This window comes from Heptranchias perlo, chromosome 12 (genome assembly GCF_035084215.1).
Source record: "Heptranchias perlo isolate sHepPer1 chromosome 12, sHepPer1.hap1, whole genome shotgun sequence".
In the NCBI taxonomy this organism is placed as follows: Eukaryota; Metazoa; Chordata; class Chondrichthyes; order Hexanchiformes; family Hexanchidae; genus Heptranchias; species Heptranchias perlo.
In genome coordinates, this window is record NC_090336.1 from 52125865 (window position 1) to 52151398 (window position 25534).

The 25534-nt window shown below is 42.6% G+C and overlaps 1 protein-coding gene across 5 annotated transcripts in view; it reads right to left on the reverse strand.

Moving 5' to 3' along the window:
* LOC137328029 (protein kinase C-binding protein NELL1-like) overlaps positions 1 to 25534 on the reverse strand; it is a 617180-nt gene that overhangs the window by 457831 nt on the left and 133815 nt on the right. For all 5 annotated transcript variants that reach the window (XM_067994100.1, XM_067994101.1, XM_067994103.1 and 2 more), the window contains 2 exons: positions 11443 to 11516; positions 4014 to 4113 (listed from right to left, as the gene is read on the reverse strand). In XM_067994100.1, coding sequence (XP_067850201.1) covers positions 4014 to 4113; positions 11443 to 11516 — 174 coding nt within the window. The remainder of the gene's footprint in view (positions 1 to 4013; positions 4114 to 11442; positions 11517 to 25534) is intronic.

A 25534-nucleotide genomic window follows, 5' to 3' on the forward strand; every position in this document is an offset into this window, starting at 1 on the left:
TGTACTGTGGAACAGATCCATTGTGCTCCCCATCCTGATGATGTCAGTTTGAGGGGGTCCAAAATGTAGTTATATTTATCTGAACACAAGAATTCTCAGTCTCAACCAAGAAATCTCAGTCTAAACATAAAGAACTCCCAGCCAAAGGTTTATCTGAGAGAACTGTGTCTCCTACTGCAGAAGCTCATCTTTTATTCACATGTGTCAATCACTGGTTTAAAAGGTCCAAATGAGGGTCATCTGCAACTCACTTCTGTTTCCATGGCATGTTTCAGAGGCCATGGGAAACACGTTCAGGGAAAGTTAAAATTGTTTGCCTGGCTGAACACACAAAGACTTAATCGCCTTGAGTGGCTCAACAGCGTTAATTGGCCCTTTACATGTCGGCCTGCTAGTTTTAAGTGCCGACGGGACTTCCAGGTATCTGTTTGCGCATGCACCCAAACGCACCTGGGTCAAGCCCAGAAATGGGCGCGTTGGAGCCGGAATGCGGTCCCGCTCCCAAGTTAGTATTTTCACTGCCCACCCGCCTCCAACCCACCCATTCTTAGCGGTTAAAATTACCCCCATACAGATACCGTTAGCATTTCACTCCGCTTGTACATTCATAGATGTCTTTTGCTGTTAATTGTAAACAATTTTACAACACCAAGTTATAGTCCAGCAATTTTATTTTAAATTCACAAGCTTTCGGAGGCTTCCCCCTTCGTCAGGTGAACACAGAGGTCAGCATTCTCAGCAAGTACAGGGGTGAATATGTGACAGCAGTCAATGTGACCCAAGGCATTGGGGATGTCAGCAGTTGCAGACGTTGTCCTTTAGGTTTGCCATTTGCTGCAGCGGGGACATCATGTCCTCCTGAACACAGGCAGCGACGAGTTTCGAGGAATAACTTTAGATATCAGTGACTGGCTGATAGCCCCAGTTCCTCCAGCAGGTGTCTGAAGGTCACAGTGAATACAAGGTGAGCAGCATACATTGGCACCAATGAGAAATAATTGCGAGACTCTCCAAATCCTCTTAACTCATTATGCAGCATTTTCTTATTAAAACTAATTCTCCCAAAAAAAGCACTTGTCAGATCAATCAATAAAACTAATCGTCTGTGAATCCTGAGGGGTGCCTTTCTTTCCTGAGTTGCAAGCAAGCTGGCACCTGCAATAGTCATTAGCCCCTTTCAAATCCATTATAAAAAGAAAATTTGCCAGCTACTCTATACTGTGTCTGATCATTTACTCTGCGACAGAGTGCAGTAAACAATGATAGAACATTGGGACTTTGAAACTCATTGATGGTGATTAAAATCACAACTGGTAGCAAAATGGCTCATTTACATAGATAAAACGTTAATACAATGCAGCTATAACAATGGCCCAGAATGTCTTGCTACTTGAACACACTGCAACATGCAGTGAGGCACAGAATAGACTACTCCTTTAGTGGCTCATTTGCAGCATTGAGCTGACCTGTGTCAGACTCACTTTATTTACTGCGCTGAGATAAATCATTTTTAAAAAACTGGAATTTAGGCTGCTGTTTTGTTTTAAAGGGGAAAAACTCTTGAATGTTCATCGTAATTAGAAACTGAGACAAAAAAAATCATTTTTATAGATACTGTGTGAAGGAAAATGCAGAGGTTTTGACAGAAAAAAACATTAAAACAAAGGAAGGGATATGGACAAAATAGGCTATTTACTTTTAAATCTCCTATTGCTGTCTATCCACTGCCATGCTTCCTTCTTCAGCCATGAAGGCAGGTCGGTCAGGCTCTGGAACTCTCCGCAGTCCAACTCATTGTCCATTATCTTCACAGGCAATGCCACTCCTGTCAGCAACCCCTCCAGTCCTCAACTTCAGTTTTCTATTACAATCAGATGCTTTTATAACAGATTTCCCCTGTCGAGGCATTTCACCTCCCTCACAGTAAAAGAACTCATTTGTTTCTCAAGAAAAATTTGGATTTTTCTATACGTCATAAGGCCCCGATTTGCGACAGGCAGCTGCTTCAGCCACCCTGCGATAGGCCCCTGCAGAAATGGCAGTGGGAAGATTGCCAGCATTAACAGGGTGGTAAGTCTACCGACCCCATTTTGAGACCATTACCGCCTCGTTAATGCCGATTGCGGCACATTAAAATTGACCCCTATATGTCAGCAAGTATCCATAATGATCCTTCCCCAATTTTCTCTCTACCTCTCCTGAAGAGATCGTCTCCTACTAGAGTTAAGTTCCACAGGTGCTGATCGCATTCCAATATCTCAGCCATGTGGCCATTTTTCATGCATTATCCTTGGCAGTGGGTGTTGGCAGGCTATTTGACCATGGGGGTGGCACAAAAGGCAATCCCAATCCAGTCTGGACTCGACATTTGCACACATGCACTTTCCAACAAGGGGCACTGGATAGCAATTAGGAACAGGAACCTTGGTTGATTTTACCTATCCACATAACCCACTGAGGCCAATTGAAGTGCCCAAGTGCTGTCCCAGGTGAAATGATTAACACTTATTAAACAAGGAGTTGTGTTCTATTGATTTTTTACCATCTCCATCAGTTTGGAGGCCCTTAGAGTTTCCTGAGGGTAACAGCAACTTACATTTCTTTCCACCTCATCATGAATAAAGAGATATCTCTGAGCATTTTACAGGACAGCAGATAGAAAAGTCTAGGGTGGGTGGCGGAAAGGAAGAGGGTCAGTAGAAAGTAAAGCACAGTTTAATGGAAGGTTTCGGAAGACAGGCAGGGATTAGCAAGACGGAGACATTGAGGGAGTGAGTTCCAGAGAGCTGGGAAAGGTGACTGAAGGAGCAGCCACCAATGGCAGAGTTGTGAGAATGCAGAATGAGAAGTAAGCCGATTGCAGGCCAGCAACAGGTCTTGGGAGTGTTGTGGAGTCTGGAGGTGCATGTCTGCTTCTTCTGGCTCCACCTCACATTATATAAAATAAAGCTCTTTTTTGTTGAAGCAACCGCAGAAGATTCCTGAGCGGAGCAGGCCTGGGGATTCTGCTCTGCTGGGTGGTGGCCAGTTTAGCAGAGGGCCAAAAAAACGGACATTAGGTCCCTCATTCAGATATGCAAGAGGCTCAATATAGGGTCAGACATCTTTCAGGGCTCCTTGCATTGCAGTGAATTGCCCCCAGAAATTGGTACTTTGTGCGCATCAAGGATCAATTTCTCCCGCTGTATATGTTGCCTTTTTTTGTATAACTGTTGGTCATTAAACCATTTGAAGAGATCACCCAGTTTCCTGGCCAACATTTATCCGTCAATTACCACAACCGGAATGGTGAACCGGCCATTTTTCTCATTGCTGTTTGTGGAATCTTGCTGTGTGCAAATTGACTGTCACTTTTACCTACATTACAACAGCGACTTGGGAGGTGAAATTCAACCTCAGCAGGGGCACAAAATGGGTGGTAGTGGACTGGCAGCCCGATATACACTCTGGCCGACTTTGGAAAAATCAGGCAGGTGGTATGTCAGGCAGCTAATCTGCTACCACCCGTTTTGTTCCCCGAACTTGAATTTCACCTCCTATACTTCATTGGCTGTGCAGCACTTTTGGATGTCCTGAGGACATGACAGGTGTGATATAAGTGCAAGTACTTTCTTTAAAAGGAGTCTGAATTGTGGACTAAAGATTAGATGCTGTATGTTCATGTGAAGATGATTGGGGCTCATCTAGCATTTGTCCAAATTTTCCTACCAGGCATTTTACAAAGAATGGGGGTAGTGGTAAATTTGCTCTCAAGTAGAATTATGTTCTTAAGTGGTACAGTTTAGAGCTCAACTCTTTGCACTGCTGTGTTACATAGCTATATAATTAGCATCCATTGGAAATCTCAACACTTGATGGGGGTTTTTGGGGAAGCTTTGTTATGCTGTCTGTATACTGCTGCAGCCCAAAGCATTTCAAATGCTGTCAAAAAAAACCAGGTCCTAATAAGCATCTGAATTTTAAACAGCTTCAAACAGGTGACTGGAGTGTTAAGTTGAAACATTCATACTTACCACGGCATACATTACAGCACCTGTTTTCAGGCTGAATGCGTTCAATCAGCGGGCAATCCAGAGCTGGACACGTCTCATGAACAATGGCCATTGTTCGATTCTGTCAAGCGTGAATCAGAGCTATTATTAGAACAATTTACTTTCACACCACAATGAAGAACATTACTTATGAAACTTTAATACAGTGTATGCAACAAAAATTCTTGCAGTGTCTCAATCAGTTATATGTGGAGATCCTTTGATGAATACAGACCTCTATACAGACCTCTACTGTATCTTAAAGTAAAGCTGATTTGGAGCTACAGGCATGTCATTACAGTTAGCCCTTTCAGAACTTGAATCCATTTTCAGTTAATGATTGACATTCTAAATAACTTTGTCTATAGTTAGATTCTGTAAAAACAGATTTTTTAATAGAATATAGGGCTGCAACAAAGATTGATAGAAAATGGTAGATTCCTTACTCTAGGGGAAGCATTGTTCTGGTTGCTATGTGTAGTGACATCGTAAATATGTTCCTTTTGAAGGCATTTACCATCTTGCTACATGTAACAAACAAAGTAATTCATGCCCAGACCCCCCTCCCAATCAGTGCAATCTTACCCATTCTTCAAATGAAGCTCAATCCTTAAACACAAGCTCTATAATTTGTCATTTTTTTTATTCATTCATGGGATGTGGGCGTCGCTGGCGAGGCCGGCATTTATTGCCCATCCCTAATTGCCCTTGAGAAGGTGGTGGTGAGCCACCTTCTTGAACCGCTGCAGTCCGTGTGGTGACGGTTCTCCCACAGTGCTGTTAGGAAGGGAGTTCCAGGATTTTGACCCAGCGATGATGAAGGAACGGCGATATATTTCCAAGTCGGGATGGTGTATGACTTGGAGGGGAATGTGCAGGTGGTGTTGTTCCCATGTGCCTGCTCCCCTTGTCCTTCTAGGTGGTAGAGGTCGCGGGTTTGGGAGGTGCTGTCGAAGAAGCCTTGGCGAGTTGCTGCAGTGCATCCTGTGGATGGTACACACTGCAGCCACAGTGCGCCAGTGATGCAGGGAGTGAATGTTTAGGGTGGTGGATGGGGTGCCAATCAAGCAGGCTGCTTTGCCCTGGATGGTGTCGAGCTTCTTGAGTGTTGTTGGAGCTGCACTCATCCAGGCAAGTGGAGAGTATTCCATCACACTCCTGACCTGTGCCTTGTAGATGGTGGAAAGGCTATGGGGAGTCAGGAGGTGAGTCACTCGCCGCAGAATACACAGCCTCCGACCTGCTGACATAAACACCTGGCCACAATGGACGAAGACACACTGGGAGAGGGTTCCCCCTGTACACTATGTGCAAAAAAATTGTCAACCTGCTCTTTTTAAATGAGTTTACAGTTTTGTTGCACATGAGACACAAGGGACACCTTCCTCCAGTATCCCTTTAATAGCTACATGCACACCGGGCTTCCTTCCTCAACTCAGCTGCATATATAGATCCATTCAACACTTCCTCAGCATCTTTAGCCAGCGCAGGCAGTAACAAGACTAAAAAGTACATTACATTGCCAGTCCAACAAAATTATTTATGTCAATAATAATTCCAATTCATACACAAGAGTTGACAGATAGATCGAGTGGAGCGAAAAGGCTGAATCTCATTTAATGAATGAGAAAGGTTACAACCAAAGGTGAGAAAAATATCATCTTCCTTTTTATCTAAACCTCCATATACACTTAGCAGTAAACCAAAACAATGCTAGAATAGGGGACAGTACTCCATTCATAGACCAGTATGGATTAATAATGCTTCAGGTCAGCATACAATCTACTTTTACCTCACCCAAAGTTTTTCACAACGAAACATGCAACTCAGTTCATCTGCATTTTTACACCCTCTCCCCAAGTCTGAGCATATTATCAAAAATGTACAGTAACCATCCCTCTATTACCTTTTTTCTTTTACCCCTTCATCTGGCTAGGCAAATCACGACTTAATAACCATCAGATGCCATCTCCCCACCCCAGATGATCCATGGGCTAGTAACAGGGAGCTATGTTGATAAATCATTGCTGTGAGATAGTTGGAGAGGATGCAGAAGGCTCCTTCTTGTCCATTTTCCCTACCCCAATCAGCGCTACATCAACCCCTTGATTCCCAGGATAATTACAACTTAGCACAAAAGGATTGTCATTTCATTTTCCCAGGCTCACCAAGAAAAATGTCAAGACTCTTGGGCTCGGCTCAAAATGCACTTTGCAGAATGTCTACTGGGGCTGTTGTTGGCTGAATAAGGTGGAAAGAACCTGCTCGTTCAAACAGAAATACCCTTTTGCAATTTGCAAAGAAAACATGCATTTCTCAGCCAGGAAAATCTGCACAGGATGATCCCTTGAGCTGCTGTTCTGTCGCCTCCATTAATAGTGTATACAACTGATTGCTGCAATAATGTCACTGCATGTCCAATGTTCTTCATACTGGAATGACTCCTTACTAGCTACTAGAGAACCTTGAACCAAACCAAATCATCGTAGGTACAGCACAGGAGGCCATGCGGCCCATCATGCCTGTGCCAGCTCTTTGAAAGAGCTATTCAATTAGTCCCATTTCCCTGCTCTTTCCCCATAGCCCTGTAAATCTTTTCCCTTCAAGTATTTATTCAATTCCCTTTTGAAAGTTACTATTGAATCTGTTCCCACCACCCTTTCAGGCAGTGCTTTCCAGATCGTTACAACTCGCTGCTTAAAAAAATGTTTCCTCATGTCCCCTCTGGCTCTTTTGCCGATCACCTTAAATCTGTGTCCGCTGGTTACCGACCCTTCTCCCAATGGGAGCTGAAAGATGAAAAGGGACATTGATAGATTAAATGAGTGGGCAAAACTGTGGCAGATAGATCAGAGCATATTCTAAATGATGAGAAGCTAGGATCTGTGGAGCAGCAGAGAGCTTTAGGGTCCATGTACAGAAATCGCTAAAAGCTAGTGGACAGGTAGAAAAAATAATTTAAAAGGAATGTTGGCCTTTATCTCAAGGGATTTGGCATACAAAGGGGTGGAAGTTATGTTACAGTTGTATGAAGCTCTGGTTAAACCCCATACTGCATTCAGTTCTGGCACCGCATCTCAGGAAGGATATATTGGCCTTGGAGGGGGTGCAGTGCAGATTCACCAGAATGATACTGAAAAGGGTTAATTTATGAGGAGAGGTTGCATGGACTCGGCTTGTATTCCTTTGAGTATAGAAGATTAAGGGGTGATCTAATTGAGGTGTTTAAGATGATTAAAAGAGTTGATAGGGTGACTAGAGAGAAACTATTTCCTCTGGTGGGGGAGTGCAGAACAAGGGGGCACAACCTTAAAATTAGAGCTAGGTCGTCCAGGGGTGATGTCAGGAAGCACTTCTTCACACAAAGGGTAGTGGAAATCTGGAACGTTCTACCCCAAAAAGCTGTTTGGCTGGGGGTCAATTGAAAATTTCAAAACTGAAATTGATAGAATTTTGTTAGGCAAGGTTATTAAGGGATATGGAACCAAGACAGGTAGATGGAGTTAAGATACAGATCAGCCGTGATCTAATTGAATGGCAGAACAGGCTTAAGGGGCTGAATGGCCTACTCCTGTTCCTATCTTCCTATTATCGTATTATTAGTAATAATTCCTCTAATAACCAAGGTATCTTTGCATCCAAAGAGTTAACATAGAAACATAGAAAACAGGAGCAGGAGTCGGCCATTCGGCCCTTCGCGCCTGCTCCTCCATTCAATATGATCATGGCTGATCCTCTATCCCTTGATGCCTTTTGTGTCTCGAAATCTATCTAGCTCCTTCTTCAATATGTTCAGTGACTTGGCCCCCATAGCCTTCTGCGGTAGAAAATTCCACAGGCTCACCACCCTCCGAGTGAAGAAATTTCTTCTCATCTCAGTCCTAAATGTCTTACCCCCTATCCTGAGACTGTGACCTCTCATTCTGGACCCTCCATCCAGAGGAAACATCCTCCCTGCATCCAGTCTGTCTAGCCCTGTCAGAATTTTATATGTTTCAATGAGATCCCCTCTCATTCTTCTAAACTCGAGTGAATACAGGCCGAGTCGACCCAATCTCTCCTCATACGACAGTCCTGCCAAACTAGGTATCAGTATGGTGAACCTCTGCTGCACTCCCTCTATGGCAAGTATATCCTTTCTTGGGTAAGGAGACCAAAGCTGCACACAATACTCCAGGTGTGGTCTCACCAAGGCCCTGTATAGCTGCAGTAAGACATCCTTGCTCCTGTACTCAAATCCTCTTGCAATGAAGGCCAACATACCCTTTGCCTTCCTAACTGCTTGCTGCACCAACATGTTTGCTTTCAGTGACTGGTGTACAAGGACACCCAGGTCCCTTTGTACATCAACGCAGGGATCGGTACTTGGGCCCCAGTTATTCACAGTATATATCAATGATTTGGATGAGGGAACCAAATGTAATATTTCCAAGTTTGCTGACAACACAAAACTAGGTGGGATTGTGAGTTGTGAGGAGGATGCAAAGAGGCTTCAAGGCGATTTAGACAAGTTGAGTGAGTGGGCAAATACATGGCAGATGCAGTATAACTTCACATTTATCCACGTTATACTGCATCTGCCATGTATTTGCCCACTCACTCAACTTATCTAAATCGCCTTGAAGCCTCTTTGCATCCTCCTCACAACTCATGATCCCACCTAGTTTTGTGTCGTCAGCAAACTTGGAAATATTACATTTGGTTCCCTCATCCAAATCATTGATATATATTGTGAATAGCTGGGGCCCAAGCACCGATCCCTGCTGTACCCCACTGGTCAGTGCCTGCCACCCCAAAAAAGACCCATTTATTCCTACTCTCTGTTTCCTGCCTGTTAACCAATTTTCAATCCATGCCAGTATATTACCACCAATCTCATTGCTTTAATTTTGCACACTAACCTCTTATGTGGGACTTTATCAAAGGCCTTCTGAAAATCCAAATACACCACATCCACTGGTTCCCCCTTATCTAGTCTACCAGTTACATCCTCAAAAAACTCCAGTAGGTTTGTCAAACATGATTTCCCTTTCATAAATCCACATTGACTTTGTGTAATCCCACTGATATTTTCTAAATGTCCTGTTATCACATCCTTTATAATAGACTCTAGCATTTTCCCTACTACTGATGTTAGGCTAACCGGTCTGTAGTTCCCTGTTCTCTCTCTCCCTCCCTTTTTAAATAGTGGGGTTATATTTCCCACCCTCCAATCTGCAGGAACTGTTTCATAATGTATAGAATTTTGGAAGATGACAACCAATGCATCCACTATTTCCATGGCTACCTCTTTTAGTGCTCTGGGATGCAGATTATCAGGCTCTGGGGATTTATCGGCTTTCAATCCCATTAATTTCTCCAGCACTTTTTTTTTTACTAATACTAATTTCCTTTAATTCCTCCTTCTCACTAGTCCCTTGGTTCTCTAGCATTGCTGGGAAGTTATTTGTGTCCTCTTCTGTGAAGTCAGAACCAAAGTATTTGTTTAATTGCTCTGCCATTTCCCTGTTCCCCATTATAAATTCTCCCGTTTCTGACTGTAAGGGGCCTACATTTGTCTTCACTAATCTTTTTCTTTTTACATACTTGTAGAAGCTTTTACAGTCCACTTTTATGTTCCTTGCAAGTTTACTCTCATACTCTATTTTTCCCTTCTTAATCAATCTCTTGGCCCTTGGTTTAGGAAAATAAAGTAGTGTTAAGAGATGCAATTCTGTTGCCATTCATTTCCTGATCTCTGGTGATTCAAGAGTTAAATGGTTTTCAACAGATACTGCACTTTATTTAGGCTGTTGGGAGAATATAATCTTAATTAATATTATTCATGTTGGCTGATGTAGGTCAACTCAAATAACATCACATATTAAACCCTAGACATACAAGGGTAAATTCTAATATATTTCTTACATTGATTATTGGGATTTTCCAGCTAATCATCACTGCATTTAGTATGTGCCTGGGTCCAAAATTTGAAATTGTAATCTTAACGGGGTTCAAGTCCAAGACATACATTAATCATTGCTACCGCTCTGAGGTTTAGCAGTCTTGTAACTGACGTTAAAGCAGGAGACTTGAGTCAATAAGGACTCCCGGCCCACGTCATCATAGAGCATTGCTCAGCTGATACATTTTTGGTCGGTCATTCACATGAATAATTCCTGTCTCCAATCAATTCCCCATTTGTTCTGGAATGAAAGGCCACATTTCTTTGGCGTAGCTCTCAAAGCCTCCTCATACTTGGGGCCATCAAGCTCGGACATCCAGCAAATGAGGTTGCAACACTTGACCCTCTTGCTACACCTTGGAACAAGCTTTGCACTTGTAAAATGCACACAACATCAGAAGACCGTGTAAACAGGTACTCAGTATGAGTTACTGAACTGGATCCAAGACAGTCAACACAAATCTTAAATCCAGAAGCCAGCATCAATAGGAACCAGGAAGGCAAATCAGACTAAACAAAACCAGAAGCCCCTTAGGCATGAAATTGTGAAGGGCATCCATCAAACCAAGATCATTTCAAAATTCAATAGAAAATGAAAGAAAAACACTACCAATACTGTGCACGTAGAACCAGAATACAATGGAAATCAAAATCCTTAATGTACTGACCCAGTGCTAACTGTGCTGTCAACAACAGATGACAGAACTGAAGATATATCCTGAATAATGCAATATGCTGAGGGCGGAGGTTGGATCAGCAAGTATGCATTTAATTCTTGATGAGACAGCATTCCAAGGCAACTTACTCCATATGGATTATTTGGATTGTATATGGAGTTCTATTCATGAAGGTGAATATATGTTCGTAATACACTGAACAAACTAAAATATTCCACCGGTACAACTTTAGGAGTCAACACAGCTCCAGTCCTCCAAGAGTTACCAGAACATAAAATGCAGTGAACTATTAAAGTAATTACTGGTAATGGTACATTCCCGTTGTTCTTTCACAAGTGTCACAGATCCACTGACTGCTGGTACAAGTGAGTTACAAAGGTCCTTCCCAGCAGTCAAAGGCATTAGCACCCACAGTAATTATTCTGTTTACTCATTAGACATTTCAGGTCCGATGTTTGGCATTGTTCCAGAAAGCAGCGGGCTAGCTGGGCTATTTTATTTCACATACGATAATTTGTTTTTTGGCGCTTGGTGGCAAAATATTGTCATCAGTGGATGTAAAAACAATGCCTGTAGCATGAAAGCAATTTAAAAATGGCCAAGTTGTGTCTGTGAGACTGGAGCTGGAAACTGGTTGTGATCAATGAGCATCTCATTACAATCAGGCCCTATCATGGATTGTTAGTTTTACATTTTCAAATTGTCCCCATTTTTAGTGAATGCTTCATCTAATTTGATGATTGTGTAATGCAGAATCCAGTAACAAAAATAAAGCCAATTTCATACTTACTCTGCACTCCCGACAGTTGGATTTCAATGCTCGCTGCCCTTCAGCAAGCTTCTGACCCCCATAGAGACATATAGCTGCAGAACCAAATAGAATAGATTCCTGTTATATGTAATCTGTCAGGTTGGAAGAGCTGTACATAATCACCCTGGCACACCATCAGAAATGGTTGTTATAGGTATTGAAGAAGCAGTTAACTGCTGCAGTGTCCAAAATAATGAAATGCAAGACTTTAGTGTGAACAATAATTATAAGAATATATTCTCACAGGATATCATTTAAGAAAAGAATACTCCCACTCTGTTTCAACACAGCACATCAGATTTTCAGTGCTGTGTGTGAATAGAAGTCAAATTATTCAACTATGCCACGACTGAGTGACCTGGGTTCAAATCCCAGCCTTGATGGACATTCACATCAGGCTTCTTCTGAACAGTGGCTTGCAAAACTCAACTGTGCTGGGGTGCACAGCGGCGAATAGAGGAGATACTCCTAGCAGATCAGAAGGAGGGAAATATAATTACAAAACACAATACAACATTAAGTAAGGCCATGTTTCAGCACTCCCTACCTAACGATTATCTGAGGAACTGCTTTGACAGAGACCACAAGTCTGCAGTCATTTTACCTGTTCTTTCAGCCGGAGTCCAGGACAATAGGCAGATATAACTGAGACCTTGATGTATATCACCTCTCCCTGAAGCAGTTCTGAAATAAGGCCTATGCCGCCCATGGATTTTGGGACCTGCCCGGGTTAAATTTCAGGGCAATTCCAAAGCACCAGAACAACACAAAAAAACAAGCTCAGTTTACGATTTGATTTTCTGGCTGCCCTCAGTGATTGGGCAAGGTCCATAACAGCCAGTGAGTGGAAAAAAAAACATTGCTGATCTCCACTGGATGATCATGCTGAAGGTGCAGCACAATTCTGCTCATTGAGATATAATGGGCCCAAGAGGTAGCAAAGAGGGGAACAATGTCATAGGGGAAAGGTATGAGGAATAACTTGATAAGCCAGGACAACTCAGTCCCAAAAAGAGACATCTGAGGGGTCCTATAGATGTGCAGAAGCCACTTAGTGGGATAAAGTAAGCAACAACAACTTGCATTTACATAGCGCCTTTAACATAGTAAAACCTCCAAAGGCGCTTCACAGGAATCTTATGAAACAAAATTTGACACCGAGCCATATAAGGAGATATTAGGACAGGTGACCAAAAGCTTGGTCAAAGAAGTAGGTTTTAAGGAGCGTCTTAAAGGAGGAGAGAGAGGAAGACAGGTGGACACGTTTGGGGAAGGAATTCCAGTGCTTAAATCTGAAGTATTACTTTCAGATAGGCCAAGACAAGAGAATACAGGTTCAGGGTTGTGAATCGAAAATTTAGGATAGAGACAGATAGTATTTCTTTACACAGAAGGTGATCAACAGTTTGACTAGCCGTGACCTAGTTGAATGGCGGAACAGGGACTGAATGGCCTACTCTGTTCCTATGTTCCTATGACCAGGTTGTGAGGAATTGTGTTTGAGGCAAGGATACTGGACTCCTCTAAGAAAAAGCCAGATTCTGTAATGAGAAGATTCCAGTGTAGGTATTCTGCAAGGATGAGATCAAATATTCTAAAGGGCTATCTTCATCCAAACATATCTTGAGATCTCATGAAGAGATTGCAACTGCTGCCTCAGTGGCACAATGTATATTGCTGCTGGGGACGGTGTCGTCTTTTGGATGAGACATCAAACCAAGACCCTGTCTGCCTGCCTGCCTGTTCAGGTGATGTAAAAGAAACCACGGCACTATTCAATGAGAAGAGAGCTCTCCTGGAGTCCTGGAAAACACTTATCCCTCAACCAAAACTGACCAAATAGTCATTTACTGTTCGCAAATTGGTTGCTGCATTTGCCCACATAGCTAACCACACTTCAACAGTAATTCACTGGTTGTGAAACATTCTGAAGACAAGAAAGACACTATATAAATGTAATTTCTTTCTTTAACAACATTTAACGCTTCAGTCACTGGAACATTAGAAGAATGTCAATAAATCTTGTAAGAAATATCATAGAGATTTCATGCTCATATACAGAAAAACAATGATACAAGTTTCACATTTGTAAGATTCTAATAGTGGCAATTTTCCACTATTATATTATTCGACTATTATCCAAATTCTATTATTATCCAAAAATAAATAAGTAAAAGTCGATGGCAAGAGACTCGGACAAATTTCATAAATGCGACACTCAATGATACATTGAGACCAAAATTGGAAAATTAGAAAAACTAACTTGGGGACAGACAGAAGGTGTTGATATCTCACACCTGCCTTTAGAATGAGATGAACAAAATTGGAAGAGTTTATTTTCTGAATCAGTTTCTCGCTGAGAAAGTGAGCTGGAACAGCCTATCATTATTGTATGCAAGGCAACTGTTACGAATTCCAATTTAAAACTTCCAATCACTAACATCTGCTCTGGAAAACCAATGCATTTCATAATTTAAAAGCAACATATTGCAGAATACCGCAATATCACCACTCAAAAATAATCGTTGAATACAATAGAAACATTAATACTGGAAAAGTACACACAAATGAGAGTTCAAATTAAAATAAACGCTCATATATTACACCCGAACAACATTATATAGAAGCGGTGAGGGATAAATCATTGATGCTGGGGAGCTAGATGTGGAGGTATGGAAGATGGGTTGCTGTTTTATCTTTTATGGAAGTGCTCTACACGACTTTCATTCTGCATGAAGCTTTCCAACAAAAACTGGCAATCAATATACGCCTCACACTAAGTGCTGCCCTGGCAATTCGAGGTGACAGCTTACTTCTCACAAGGTTAAAATATGAAATATGTGCCTGACTGGATTGTCTTTGAATTACACTGGTGAGGTCTAGTCACTTCATTGGGATTTTGGCTACATCATAATATCTCCAAGCAGACCTGGGGACCAATCTATAAACTGGAGGAGTTCATTTATTTTGTGATTACTTCGAAAGCCATCAATATTTCCCCAGAATAATAGTAAAGGGTGGAAGCTCCAGTTAATGATCTCAACGGATTCCATTAGTCAACTGTAGTCAATAGCTAAAGAGAGACACTGGAGGTGACTGTAATTTTGTAATAATGATAACTGAAGTTGGAAAGGACAGTGGAAGGTGCACCTGAACTAAAAGACAATTCACTTAATTCTGTACAGACATGAATCCAGATAATTCTAATGATTCAGTAATAAAAAAACACAGTTGGATCTTTAGAAAGGGGAAATGTTGCCAAGTTCCACTCCCACCATGCAGCATTGCTGAACAGGAGCATGATTCACAAAGTGAGTCTTATAATACTACAGTCCTATCTTCAACATGCAGTCCTGTCTAGTGAGGCTCCATGTCAGGAGTGAAGCCTTTCCAAATCACCCCTACAGATTCTGATGAGGTAAATTAATGAAGTAGAGCAGATTAAATTAAATGTAGGAAGCAAATTATTGCTGTTTAAACTAAACTTTAAAGCTACTGTGATTTATAGAAGGCAAACATTTTTTAACAAGAAATCTGCTTATTTTGATAGCAATTGTGCTAAATACAGTTGTTTATCTGTGTAAACATTGAACACAGCGAATGGCATCAGAGTGCTACTACTCCCCGTCTCAAATATGACTAAATGGAGGCACAGGGCTGTGGTTGGTGGGCCATGAAAATTCTTCCACCACATCCAACACCATATTATAACAATAATTTCCATAATGAGGCAAAATAAAAATTGCGCATGGACAAAAATGTAATTAAAATATGGTGTAATTTTTGTACATAGCTAATAGCAGCGGCAGGACATGCACGGCGTGGTTTAGCAATTAGTGCCAAAGTAATCAAATGCAGCTGTTATGATCAACACTTCTAGCATTCCATGAAAGAAAGAAGTAAAATGCCTTTCTCAGTAACACCCTCAATAGGTCATAGACTATACATGCTCTACTTCACTCCAAAAGGGTAACTCAAAAGCTTCAGTGGCACAACCAAAACGCATCAGAAATTGAGTACGCACCAATACCACCTTCTGGAATCAATCTCAAACGTCATTCATGACCCAAGCCACTCTGGAAAGATCACCTACTCCCTCAATGTGTAATGTAGATCCATGTGTTATAGAAGAATGACTGTATTCAACAAAAGTTTTAATCAATAAATCACAAAAAATAAACCCCCATCATGCAATGGTCACCCCAATAAGGCATAAGGAAAGAAAAGCAGAGTGCAGGGAAAAGGAGAGTGAAAACTCAAGAGTGAGGCTGTTAATAATAGTGGGCGTACGCTCTCTACATCAGGAAACATCATAATCGTTACAATAAATCATGCCAAGCAATCAAACTGAAAGAATAATTGATAAATATGTTATGCTTTCTTTTAATTGAAGACTGTAAAGATGCCCTGACAATGATATTAGTGTCATAATATTTCATCCATAATGATTCAATTTGGTGAGGAAGCAGATTGCTAGAGATTAAATCAGGTTTGAGATTCGCAACGATCAAATAAAAATGTTGCTTTGCATCATCAACATGCAGATATCCCGACCACTGCAACATAACTGGATCAGCAGTTACACCAAACCCAGAGAGGGGGCCGTGTTTTACCAGCAGGCTATACTATAGAATACCTTTAGGCCAGCCTGTTTAAATTTACAAGAACCTTATATACCACCATCTGTTTTGTATTTTCTTGGGAACACCCTGTCAGAAAGATTGACGTTGTTTGTGCTCAAATGTTCAAAATGTTTCGACCGATTTCTTTTCCTAATTTCGTTATATCTATAGTGTTTATATTAGTAAAAATAGAAAGTTAGATAAAATAGAAAGTAATATAAAATAAATTGATTTGCTCAATAAACATTGTTTATTGATTTTTTTTTTATTACTTATATGAAAATCCATTCTTGCTTACTCTACTGAGAAAGTATTTGGTACTTTTTACAAATGTAATCATCTGCAAACTGACCTGTGACATGGGATACATTTTACATACCATGCATTTGATCAGGACATTGATGTCCGTGGCATAACAAGCTACTGAATGACTTATTTTGACACAAAAGTGCCAAACTATTTTGCACAGAATCACAAAATCCAATATTAAAAGGAACTATTACTCTGTGGAAAGGAAAAAAATAGGACAGGACCCATGATACACATAATCTATTTCCTCGATGAGTTTTCTTGAAGGTTACCAAGACCTTATATTTACTAAGACTTCTTGTCATGTCTCCTCTGCCTCTGTTGCACGACACTTTCATCGGTCAAGAGTTAGGTAAGAGGCTCCCTCAACAGCTTAGAGGGTTTATCCAGAGCAGCTGAGTCATTCAGATGAGGATGGTCCAACATTTCACCACTGGTCAATGTTGAGTTAAATGATCTCTCAGTGGAAGCAGAAATAAGGGCATTACAATTGATCTTAGAGCTACTGGGCTCTGACGGAGAAAAACAAAAATCATCCAAGATTCCAACCACTGATACTGAAGCACATTTAATGCAGCCCCTATGCATACACAATGAAGAAGCAGCAGGCAACTCAGTAATCCTTCACAGACACTTGTAAACCAGCATTATTTAATAGGCTTGTTGTGTACGATTCTACGGTATGGATATGGAAAATAGTTTGGGGGCATGGGCATATCCTTCCTCCGTCCGAGCTTTAACCAACCCTATTCTGACCACTGGGATCCAAGGGAAGGTTAATAGCCTAAGAATTGTCATGACTCAGCCAGCATGTGGCTTCTTCGGGCAAAGTGGATGAACAGAGGAACATTAAGAACATGAATAGGCCATTCAGCCCCTCGGGCCTGTTCCGCCATTCAATTAGATCATGGCTGATCGGCAACTCAACTCAATTTTCCCGACTTTGCTCCATATTCCTTGTTACCCTAACCAAACAAGAATTTATCTATCTCAGCATCCATAGCCCCTCTGTGGTAAACTTTCAAAGTTAGAGGTTGATCAACAACAGACATTGAGTGAAGTTGGCCACCATTTGACTTTGAGGATGATACAGGTGCGATGTTTCAGTTTAATCTTAAAGAAATTATAAGAAAAATATATCATAAAATTCTTTAAGCTTTCATTTTTGGCCTCAGTGTATTTGCTGAAAAAATATACTAATATATTCAGAAACATGTGAAGTCTAAGATGAGTTTTGTTCACTTTTTAAAACAGGATCATCACTGGAAATCTCTGGCCAGTAAGCCACAAAGCCTTGCTTCAATCATTCTTATTTCTATAACCCGGATGGTGACAAATTAATTTTGAAGCTCTTCCAAAATCACATTGTTGTACACACTACGACAGCTCATATTCTAGCTCTATCTTGGATAGTGCAGAGCTAACATCTCTATGGAAACAGCTTATGGCTGTTCTTAATAACCTGGTGTTGTAAGATTCCTTAATTGTTGTGATAACACGAATGTATGTAGCATTTGAGTATTTTTAAATTATTGCTTTTTAAGTCCTTATTGGATTAGAACTATTCCACACGTTTCCTATTCATCATATGCCACACTGATATGAGGTTTTATTCATACAACAAAATTGGAAATCACAATATAAGCCTACATGGAAGCAACATTTATTTAAACCTATATCCAGGTCAAGTCTGCTAATAAGTTTGATTTTCCTCAATTACAATCTATGTCAGCCAAAAAAAAGTGTGTTTCTCTCTCTCATAAGCGTGCTGGGTAAAATGAGATTTGGCAGTCTCAATATGCTATGTTGTCCTAATTGAGCACGAAGTGGCAATCTCACTCCGGCACCACTCGGGCAGCTGATGTGCAAAAATAAAAATTCACACCGGAGCAGCAGGGGGCGCTCTGCAGAGGTCGCCATCAAGACAAATAACATTGTCCTTCTCTGCTATGCTCATGTGGACAGGAGTTGAGATTTTCTGCTCAAGTTACACCAGCTTCCCAGCTTAAATGGACTTTTGGTGGCGGGGGGGGGAAATGTGAAGTGAACCAAACCACCAAATCCCCACTCTTCTTCGTCACTTCCAGGATTTCCTGCAGGAAGTGATGGGGATGCACAATATATTCACCTAATTATGGATGGGTATATTATAATAATATGCAAATGATGCATATATGTCACCCAAAGTTATTTCCATCATTAAATCTATAGCAACAACGGACGACAGGGTCTGCCTGGTCACCCTTGGCAACCAGCTTTGATGTGGGCAGTACCGGAGGCATTTAAAATTCAACTGCCCTGAAAGCCTACGGAACTGCGATTGATTGCACAGGCTCAGGTACCAAATTCAAAACAAAAGAAACAGTTTTGAACTTACACTGGTAGCACAGAGTTTGCCATCAACTGTTACATTGCGACAGGCCTCCCACTGCTCAGCTCCACCTCCACCTCCACTCCATCTTCATGGCAGGTAGAAGTTTTGATATGTTGAAGACGGGCCCCAATTTGCAAAAGCAGAATATCTAGGGTGTCCAAAATGAGAAAGTGCTCCAATTCCTTGCACGGACATTTCACAGATTTACTGGAACTTACTGAAGAAGTATGCACATTATTGGATGAAACATGGCAGCTGGATATACACAGAGCCAAGTGATTCCACAACCAATGGATCAGATCAAAGCTCTGCAGTCCTGCCACATCCAGTCGTGAATGGTGGTGGACAATTAAACAACTAATGGGAGGAGGAGGCTCTGTAAACATCCCCATCCTCAATGATGGCGGAGTCCAGCACGTGAGTGCAAAAGACAAGGCTGAAGCATTTGCAACCATCTTCAGCCAGAAGTGTTGAGTGGTTGATTCATCTCGGCCTCCTCCCGATATCCCCACCATCACAGAAGCCAGTCTTCAGCCAATTCGATTCACTCCACGTGATATCAAGAAATGGCTGAGTGCACTGGATACAACAAAGGCTACGGGCCCCGACAACATGCCGGCTGTAGTGCTGAAGACTTGTGCTCCAGAACTAGCCGTGCCTCTAGCCAAGCTGTTCCAGTACATCTCCAACACTGGCATCTACCTGACAATGTGGAAAATTGCCCAGGTATGTCCTGTCCACAAAAAGCAGGACAAATCCAATCCAGCCAATTATCACCCATCAGTCTACTCTCAGTCATCAGCAAAGTGATGGAAGGTGTCGTCGACAGTGCTATCAAGCGGCACTTACTCACCAATAACCTGCTCACCGATGCTCAGTTTGGGGTCCGCCAGGACCACTCGGCTCCAGACCTCATTGCAGCCTTGGTCCAAACATGGACAAAAGAGCTGATTTCCAGAGGTGAGGTCAGAGTGACTGCCCTTGACATCAAGGCAGCATTTGACCGAGTGTGGCATCAAGGAGTCCTAGTCAAATTGAAGTCAGGGGGAAAACTCTCCACTTGCCTGGATGAGTGCAGCTCCAACAACACTCAAGAAGCTCGACACCATTCAAAACAAAGCAGCCCGCTTGATTGGTACCCCATCCACCACCCTAAACGTTCACTCCCTTCACCACTGGCGCACAGTGGCTGCAGTGTGTACCATCCACAGGATGCACTGCAGCAACTCGCCAAGGCTTCTTCGACAGCACCTCCCAAACCCGCGACCTCTACCACCTAGAAGGACAAGAGCAGCAGGCGCATGGGAATAACACCACCTGCACGTTCCGCTCCAAATCGCACATCATCCCGACTTGGAAATATATCGCCGTTCCTTTATCGTCGCTGGGTCAAAATCACGGAATTCCCTTGCTAACAGCACTGTGGGAGAACCTTCACCACACGGACTGCAGCGGTTCAAGGCAGCGGCTCACCACCACCTTCTTAAGGGCAATTGGGGAGGGGAGCGAGGCAATGGTGAAGCACTACCATATTTCATCAATTTGTGTCCTGAGGTATTTGAACTCCCAGGCCTTATTTGCATCCCGCCAACCAGCGCCCGTGTGAAGTGGGCATAAAAAGAGGCAGTTAGCTGACTGCTAGTGGGCGAAGATTGGACACTCAGATATGTCGTGTGGCAAAGGTTTCTGCCCAGTCACACAGGTGGGATAGGGGCAAGAGAGGCCTAGACTTTCCCTGTGGGTCCTCGGAGGAGAACTCCTGCTCTTCCTGGTCACACTATGGAAAGTTTAACACTTACATTCTGGGGCCTCTTCTTTCTACTGACCAGGTTCAGTGAGTGGGGCTGTTGTCCCACTCAGTCGGCAATTAAAATGCCATCAGGGTCCTAATGACAACATTGGACCCAGCTCTGCAGTTGTAATGAGGCTCCCACATGAGTCAGGAAGAGGCCTCAGTCACTTAAAAAAAGGGATCAGTTGAGGTGGCAACATGCGGGAATAGGATGGGAACGAGATGGGAATGAGGCAGTAAGTGTTCAAAGGCAATTTTAACTTGCGCGGCTGGCCCATTCCAATCGGGTGGATGGGTTAAAATTGCCCCAATATTTCTATTTCAATGGTTGTATCAGATTCCTGATGGACAAAGAACATGCCCTTCATGAGCTGATTGTCTGGGTCATAGTCCCATGCTAACAGTTACCCTTTTCAGCATTAATATTTGAATTCATGTAGTTATCTCAAAAATGAGATATTGTTGTCGACTTCTGATTCGTGTCTGTCCCTTTAAATGCAATCAAAGGGTGGGAATTTCCTAAAAGCTGCTCCTGCTCTGCCACAATAGCCTCACTAGAAGTGCAGCAGAAACGCCGTTTACACGTTTACCATAGGATTGTCCTGGAGTCTCCAGAATCAAAGGTTGACCTCCTGGGCACTGTTGCAAGCAACCAGGGAGAAAAATCATAGGGGACATTAAAAAAAGTGTTTTTTTCATTCTTTGAAAACTTTTTGTTCATTCTTTGCAAATATATTAGAGATGGGGGAAAAGGCTGTTTCACTGTGCGGGGCAGTTGGAAGTGAGAGATCATGTGATGTAACCTCCAGGAATACATCCAACCAGAGTTGGCAACCCCAGTGGACCAGAGGAGTCAACAGGGCACAGTGGAAGCAGCTGTGAGGAAATCCCCAGCCTCAGTAAATAAGCACTTTAAAAACCAATGACAGTTCAAATTCATCTACCAAGCCTGTATCAAGAAAACGTTGCAAGTTTTCTTGGTTACAATTCGCAGTGAGAAATAATTCAAACTTAAACAATGCTGTGTGTTCGGTTCAGCTTCTCCATGACTGATTGGTTAGATTTTCAAAACACAGGAACACAGGAAGATAGGAACAGGAGTAGGCCATTTAGCCCCTGGAGCCTGTTACGCCATTCAGTGAGGTCATGGCTTATCTGTAAACGCCTTAGCCCCATATCCCTTAATACCTTTGGTAAACAAAAATCTATCAATCTCAGATTTAAAATTAACAATTGAGCTCGCATCAACTGCTGATTGCAGAAAACTTTTTCCACCCTTTGCGTGTAGAAGTGTTTCCTAACTTCTCTCCTGAAAGTCTTGGCTCTCATTTTTAGGCAATGTCCCCTAGTCCTAGACTCCCCTACCAGTGGAAATAGTTTCTCTCTATCTACACTATCAGTTCCCCTTAATAGCTTGAAAACTTTGATCAAATCACTCCTTAATCTTCTAAATTCCAGGGAATGCAAGCCTAGTTTGTGTAATCTCTCCTCGTAATTTAACCCTTGGAGTTCAGGTATCATTCTGGTAAATCTACACTGCACTCCCTCCAAGGCCAATATATCCTTCCTAAGATGTGGTGCCCAGAACTGAACACAGTACTCCAGATGTGGTCTAACCAGAGCTTTGTATAGCTGTAGCATAACTTCGACCCCCTTCGATTCCAGTCCTCGAGATAAAAAGGCCAGCATTCCATTAGCCTTTTTGATTATTTTCTGCACCTAGAGAGTCATAGAGTTATACAGCACGGATAGAGGCCCTTCGGCCCATCGTGTCCGCGCCGGCCATCAGCCCTGTCTACTCTAATCCCATATTCCAGCATTTGGTCCGTAGCCTTGTATGCTATGGCATTTCAAGTGCTCATCCAAATGCTTCTTGAATGTTGTGAGGGTTCCTGCCTCCACAACCCTTTCAGGCAGTGAGTTCCAGACTCCAACCACCCTCTGGGTGAAAAAGTTCTTTCTCAAATCCCCTTTTACCTTGAATCTATGTCCCCTTGTTATAGTACCCTCAACGAAGGGAAAAAGCTCCTTAGTATCCATCCTATCTGTGCCCCTCATAATTTTGTACACCTCAATCATGTCCCCCCTCAGCCTCCTCTGCTCCAAGGAAAACAAACCCAATCTTCCCAGTCTCTCTTCATAGCTGAAGCGCTCCAGCCCTGGTAACATCCTGGTGAATCTCCTCTGCACCCTCTCCAAAGCGATCACATCCTTCCTGTAGTGTGGCGACCAGAACTGCACACAGTACTCCAGCTGTGGCCTAACCAGTGTTTTATACAGCTCCATCATAACCTCCTTGCTCTTATATTCTATGCCTCGGCTAATAAAGGCAAGTATCCCATATGCCTTCTTTACCACCTTTTCTACCTGTTCCGCCGCCTTCAGGGATCTGTGAACTTGCACACCAAGATCCCTCTGACCCTCTGTCTTGCCTAGGGTCCTCCCATTCATTGTGTATTCCCTTGCCTTGTTAGTCCCTCCAAAGTGCATCACCTCGCACTTTTCCGGGTTAAATTCCATTTGCCACTGTTCCGCCCATCTGACCAACCCATCTATATCGTCCTGCAGACTGAGGCTATCCTCCTCGCTATTTACCACCCTACCAATTTTTGTATCATCAGCGAACTTACTGATCATACCTTTTACATTCATATCCAAGTCATTAATGTAGACCACAAACAGCAAGGGACCCAGCACCGATCCCTGTGGTACCCCACTGGCCACAGGCTTCCAGTCACAAAAACAACCTTCGACCATCACCCTCTGCCTTCTGCCACTAAGCCAGTTTTGTATCCAAAGTGCCAAGGCACCCTGGATTCCATGGGCTCGTACCTTCTTGACCAGTCTCCTTTGGGGGACTTTATCGAAGGCCTTACTGAAATCCATGTATACCACATCCACTGCGTTACCCTCATCCACACGCCTAGTCACCCCCTCAAAAAATTCAATCAAATTAGTCAGACATGATCTTCCCTTGACAAAGCCATGTTGACTATCCCTGATTAATCCTTGCTTCTCCAAGTGGAGACTAATTTTGTCCTTCAGAATTTTTTCCAATAATTTTCCGACCACTGATGTTAGGCTCACTGGCCTGTAGTTCCCCGGTTTTTCCCTACTCCCCTTCTTGAATAATGGTATTACATTAGCGGTTCTCCAGTCCTCTGGCACATCCCCTGTGGCCAGAGAGGTTCTGAATATATGTGTCAGAGCCCCCGCAATCTCCTCCTTTGCCTCACACAGTAGCCTGGGATACATTTCGTCCGGGCCTGGGGATTTATCCATTTTTAGGCCTGCTAAAACCGCCAATACCTCCTCCCGCTCGATGTTAATATGTTCGAGTATATCACAGTCCCCCTGCCGTATTTCTATGTCTACATCGTCCTTCTCCATAGTGAAAACAGATGCAAAAAATTCATTTAGAACCCCTCCTACATCTGCCGGCTCCACACACAGATTTCCATTTTTGTCCCTAATGGGCCCTATTTTTTCCCTAGTCATCCTCTTACCCTTAATATACTTATAAAACATCTTAGGATTTTCCTTTATTTTGCTCGCCAGTGTTATTTCATGGCCCCTCCTTGATCTCCTAATTTCTTTTTTAAGTATCCCCCTGCACTTTTTGTACTCCTCTAGGGCTTCCTCCGTCTTTAGTCTTTTGTATCTGCCAAAAGCCCTCCTTTTTTTCCTAATCCATTCTCGTATATCCCCTGACATCCAAGGTTCCCTGGAGTTCTTGGAACCACCCTTGACCTTTACGGGAACATGTTGCCATTGTATGGTCTCAATCTCCCTTCTGAAAGACTCCCATTGCTCCGATGCGGATTTTCCTACAAGCAGCTGATCCCAGTCCATTTTGGCCAGATCCTGCCTTATCCTATTAAAATCGGCCTTCCCCCAATTTAGAACCTTTATTTCCGGCCCCTCCCTGTCCTTTTCCATGACCACCTTAAATCTCACCGAATTATGGTCACTGTCACCAAAGTGCTCACCTACTAGCACTTCTTCCACTTGGCCGGCCACATTCCCTAGAATTAGGTCCAGTACCGCCCCCTCTCTTGTAGGACTTTCTACCTGTCCATGACATTTTAATGGCCTATGTACATGGACCCCTAAGTTTCTTTGGACCTCCATTGTTTCGAGCTTTTCACCATTTAGAAAGTACTCTGATCTATCCTTTTTAGATCCAAGGTGGATGACCTCACACTTGCCTACGTTGAAATCCATTTGCCACAGTTTTGCCCATTCACATAATCTATTAATATCTCTCTGTAATTTTATGTTTCCATCTGCACTGCTTACAATGCTGCCTATCTTTGTGTCATCAGCAAACTTGGATATATGGCTCTCTATCCTGTCATCTAAATCATTAATAAATACAATGAATGCTTGAGGCCCCAACATAGATCCCTGTGGGACACCACTAGTCACATCCTGCCAATCATACTTGCATTGGAGGCAGTTCAGAGAAGGTTCACTAGATTGATTCCGAATATGGAAGGGTTGCCTCATGAGGAAAGATTGAATAGGTTGGGTCTATACTCATTGGAGTTTAGAAGAATGAGAGGAGATCTTATTGAAACATGTAAGATTCTGAAGGGACTCGATAGGTTAGATGCTGAGAGGATGTTACCCCTCATGGGGGAATCTGAAACTAGGGGGCATAGTCTCAGAGTAAGGGGTCGCCCATTTAAGACAGAAATGAGGAAGAATTTCTTCTCCCAGAGGGTTGTGATTCTTTGGAATTCTTTACCCCAAAAAGCTGTGGAGGCTGAGTCATTGAATACATTCAAGGCTGAGTTAGACAAATTTTTGATCAGCAAGGGAGTCAAAGGATATGGGGAAAAAGTGGAGGTAAAAATCAGATCAGCCATGATCTCACTGAATGGCACAGCAGGCTCGAGGGGCCAATGGCCTACTCCTGCTCCTATCTCCTATGGTCTTATGGTCAATTTGAGTACCTGCGCATTATCCCTA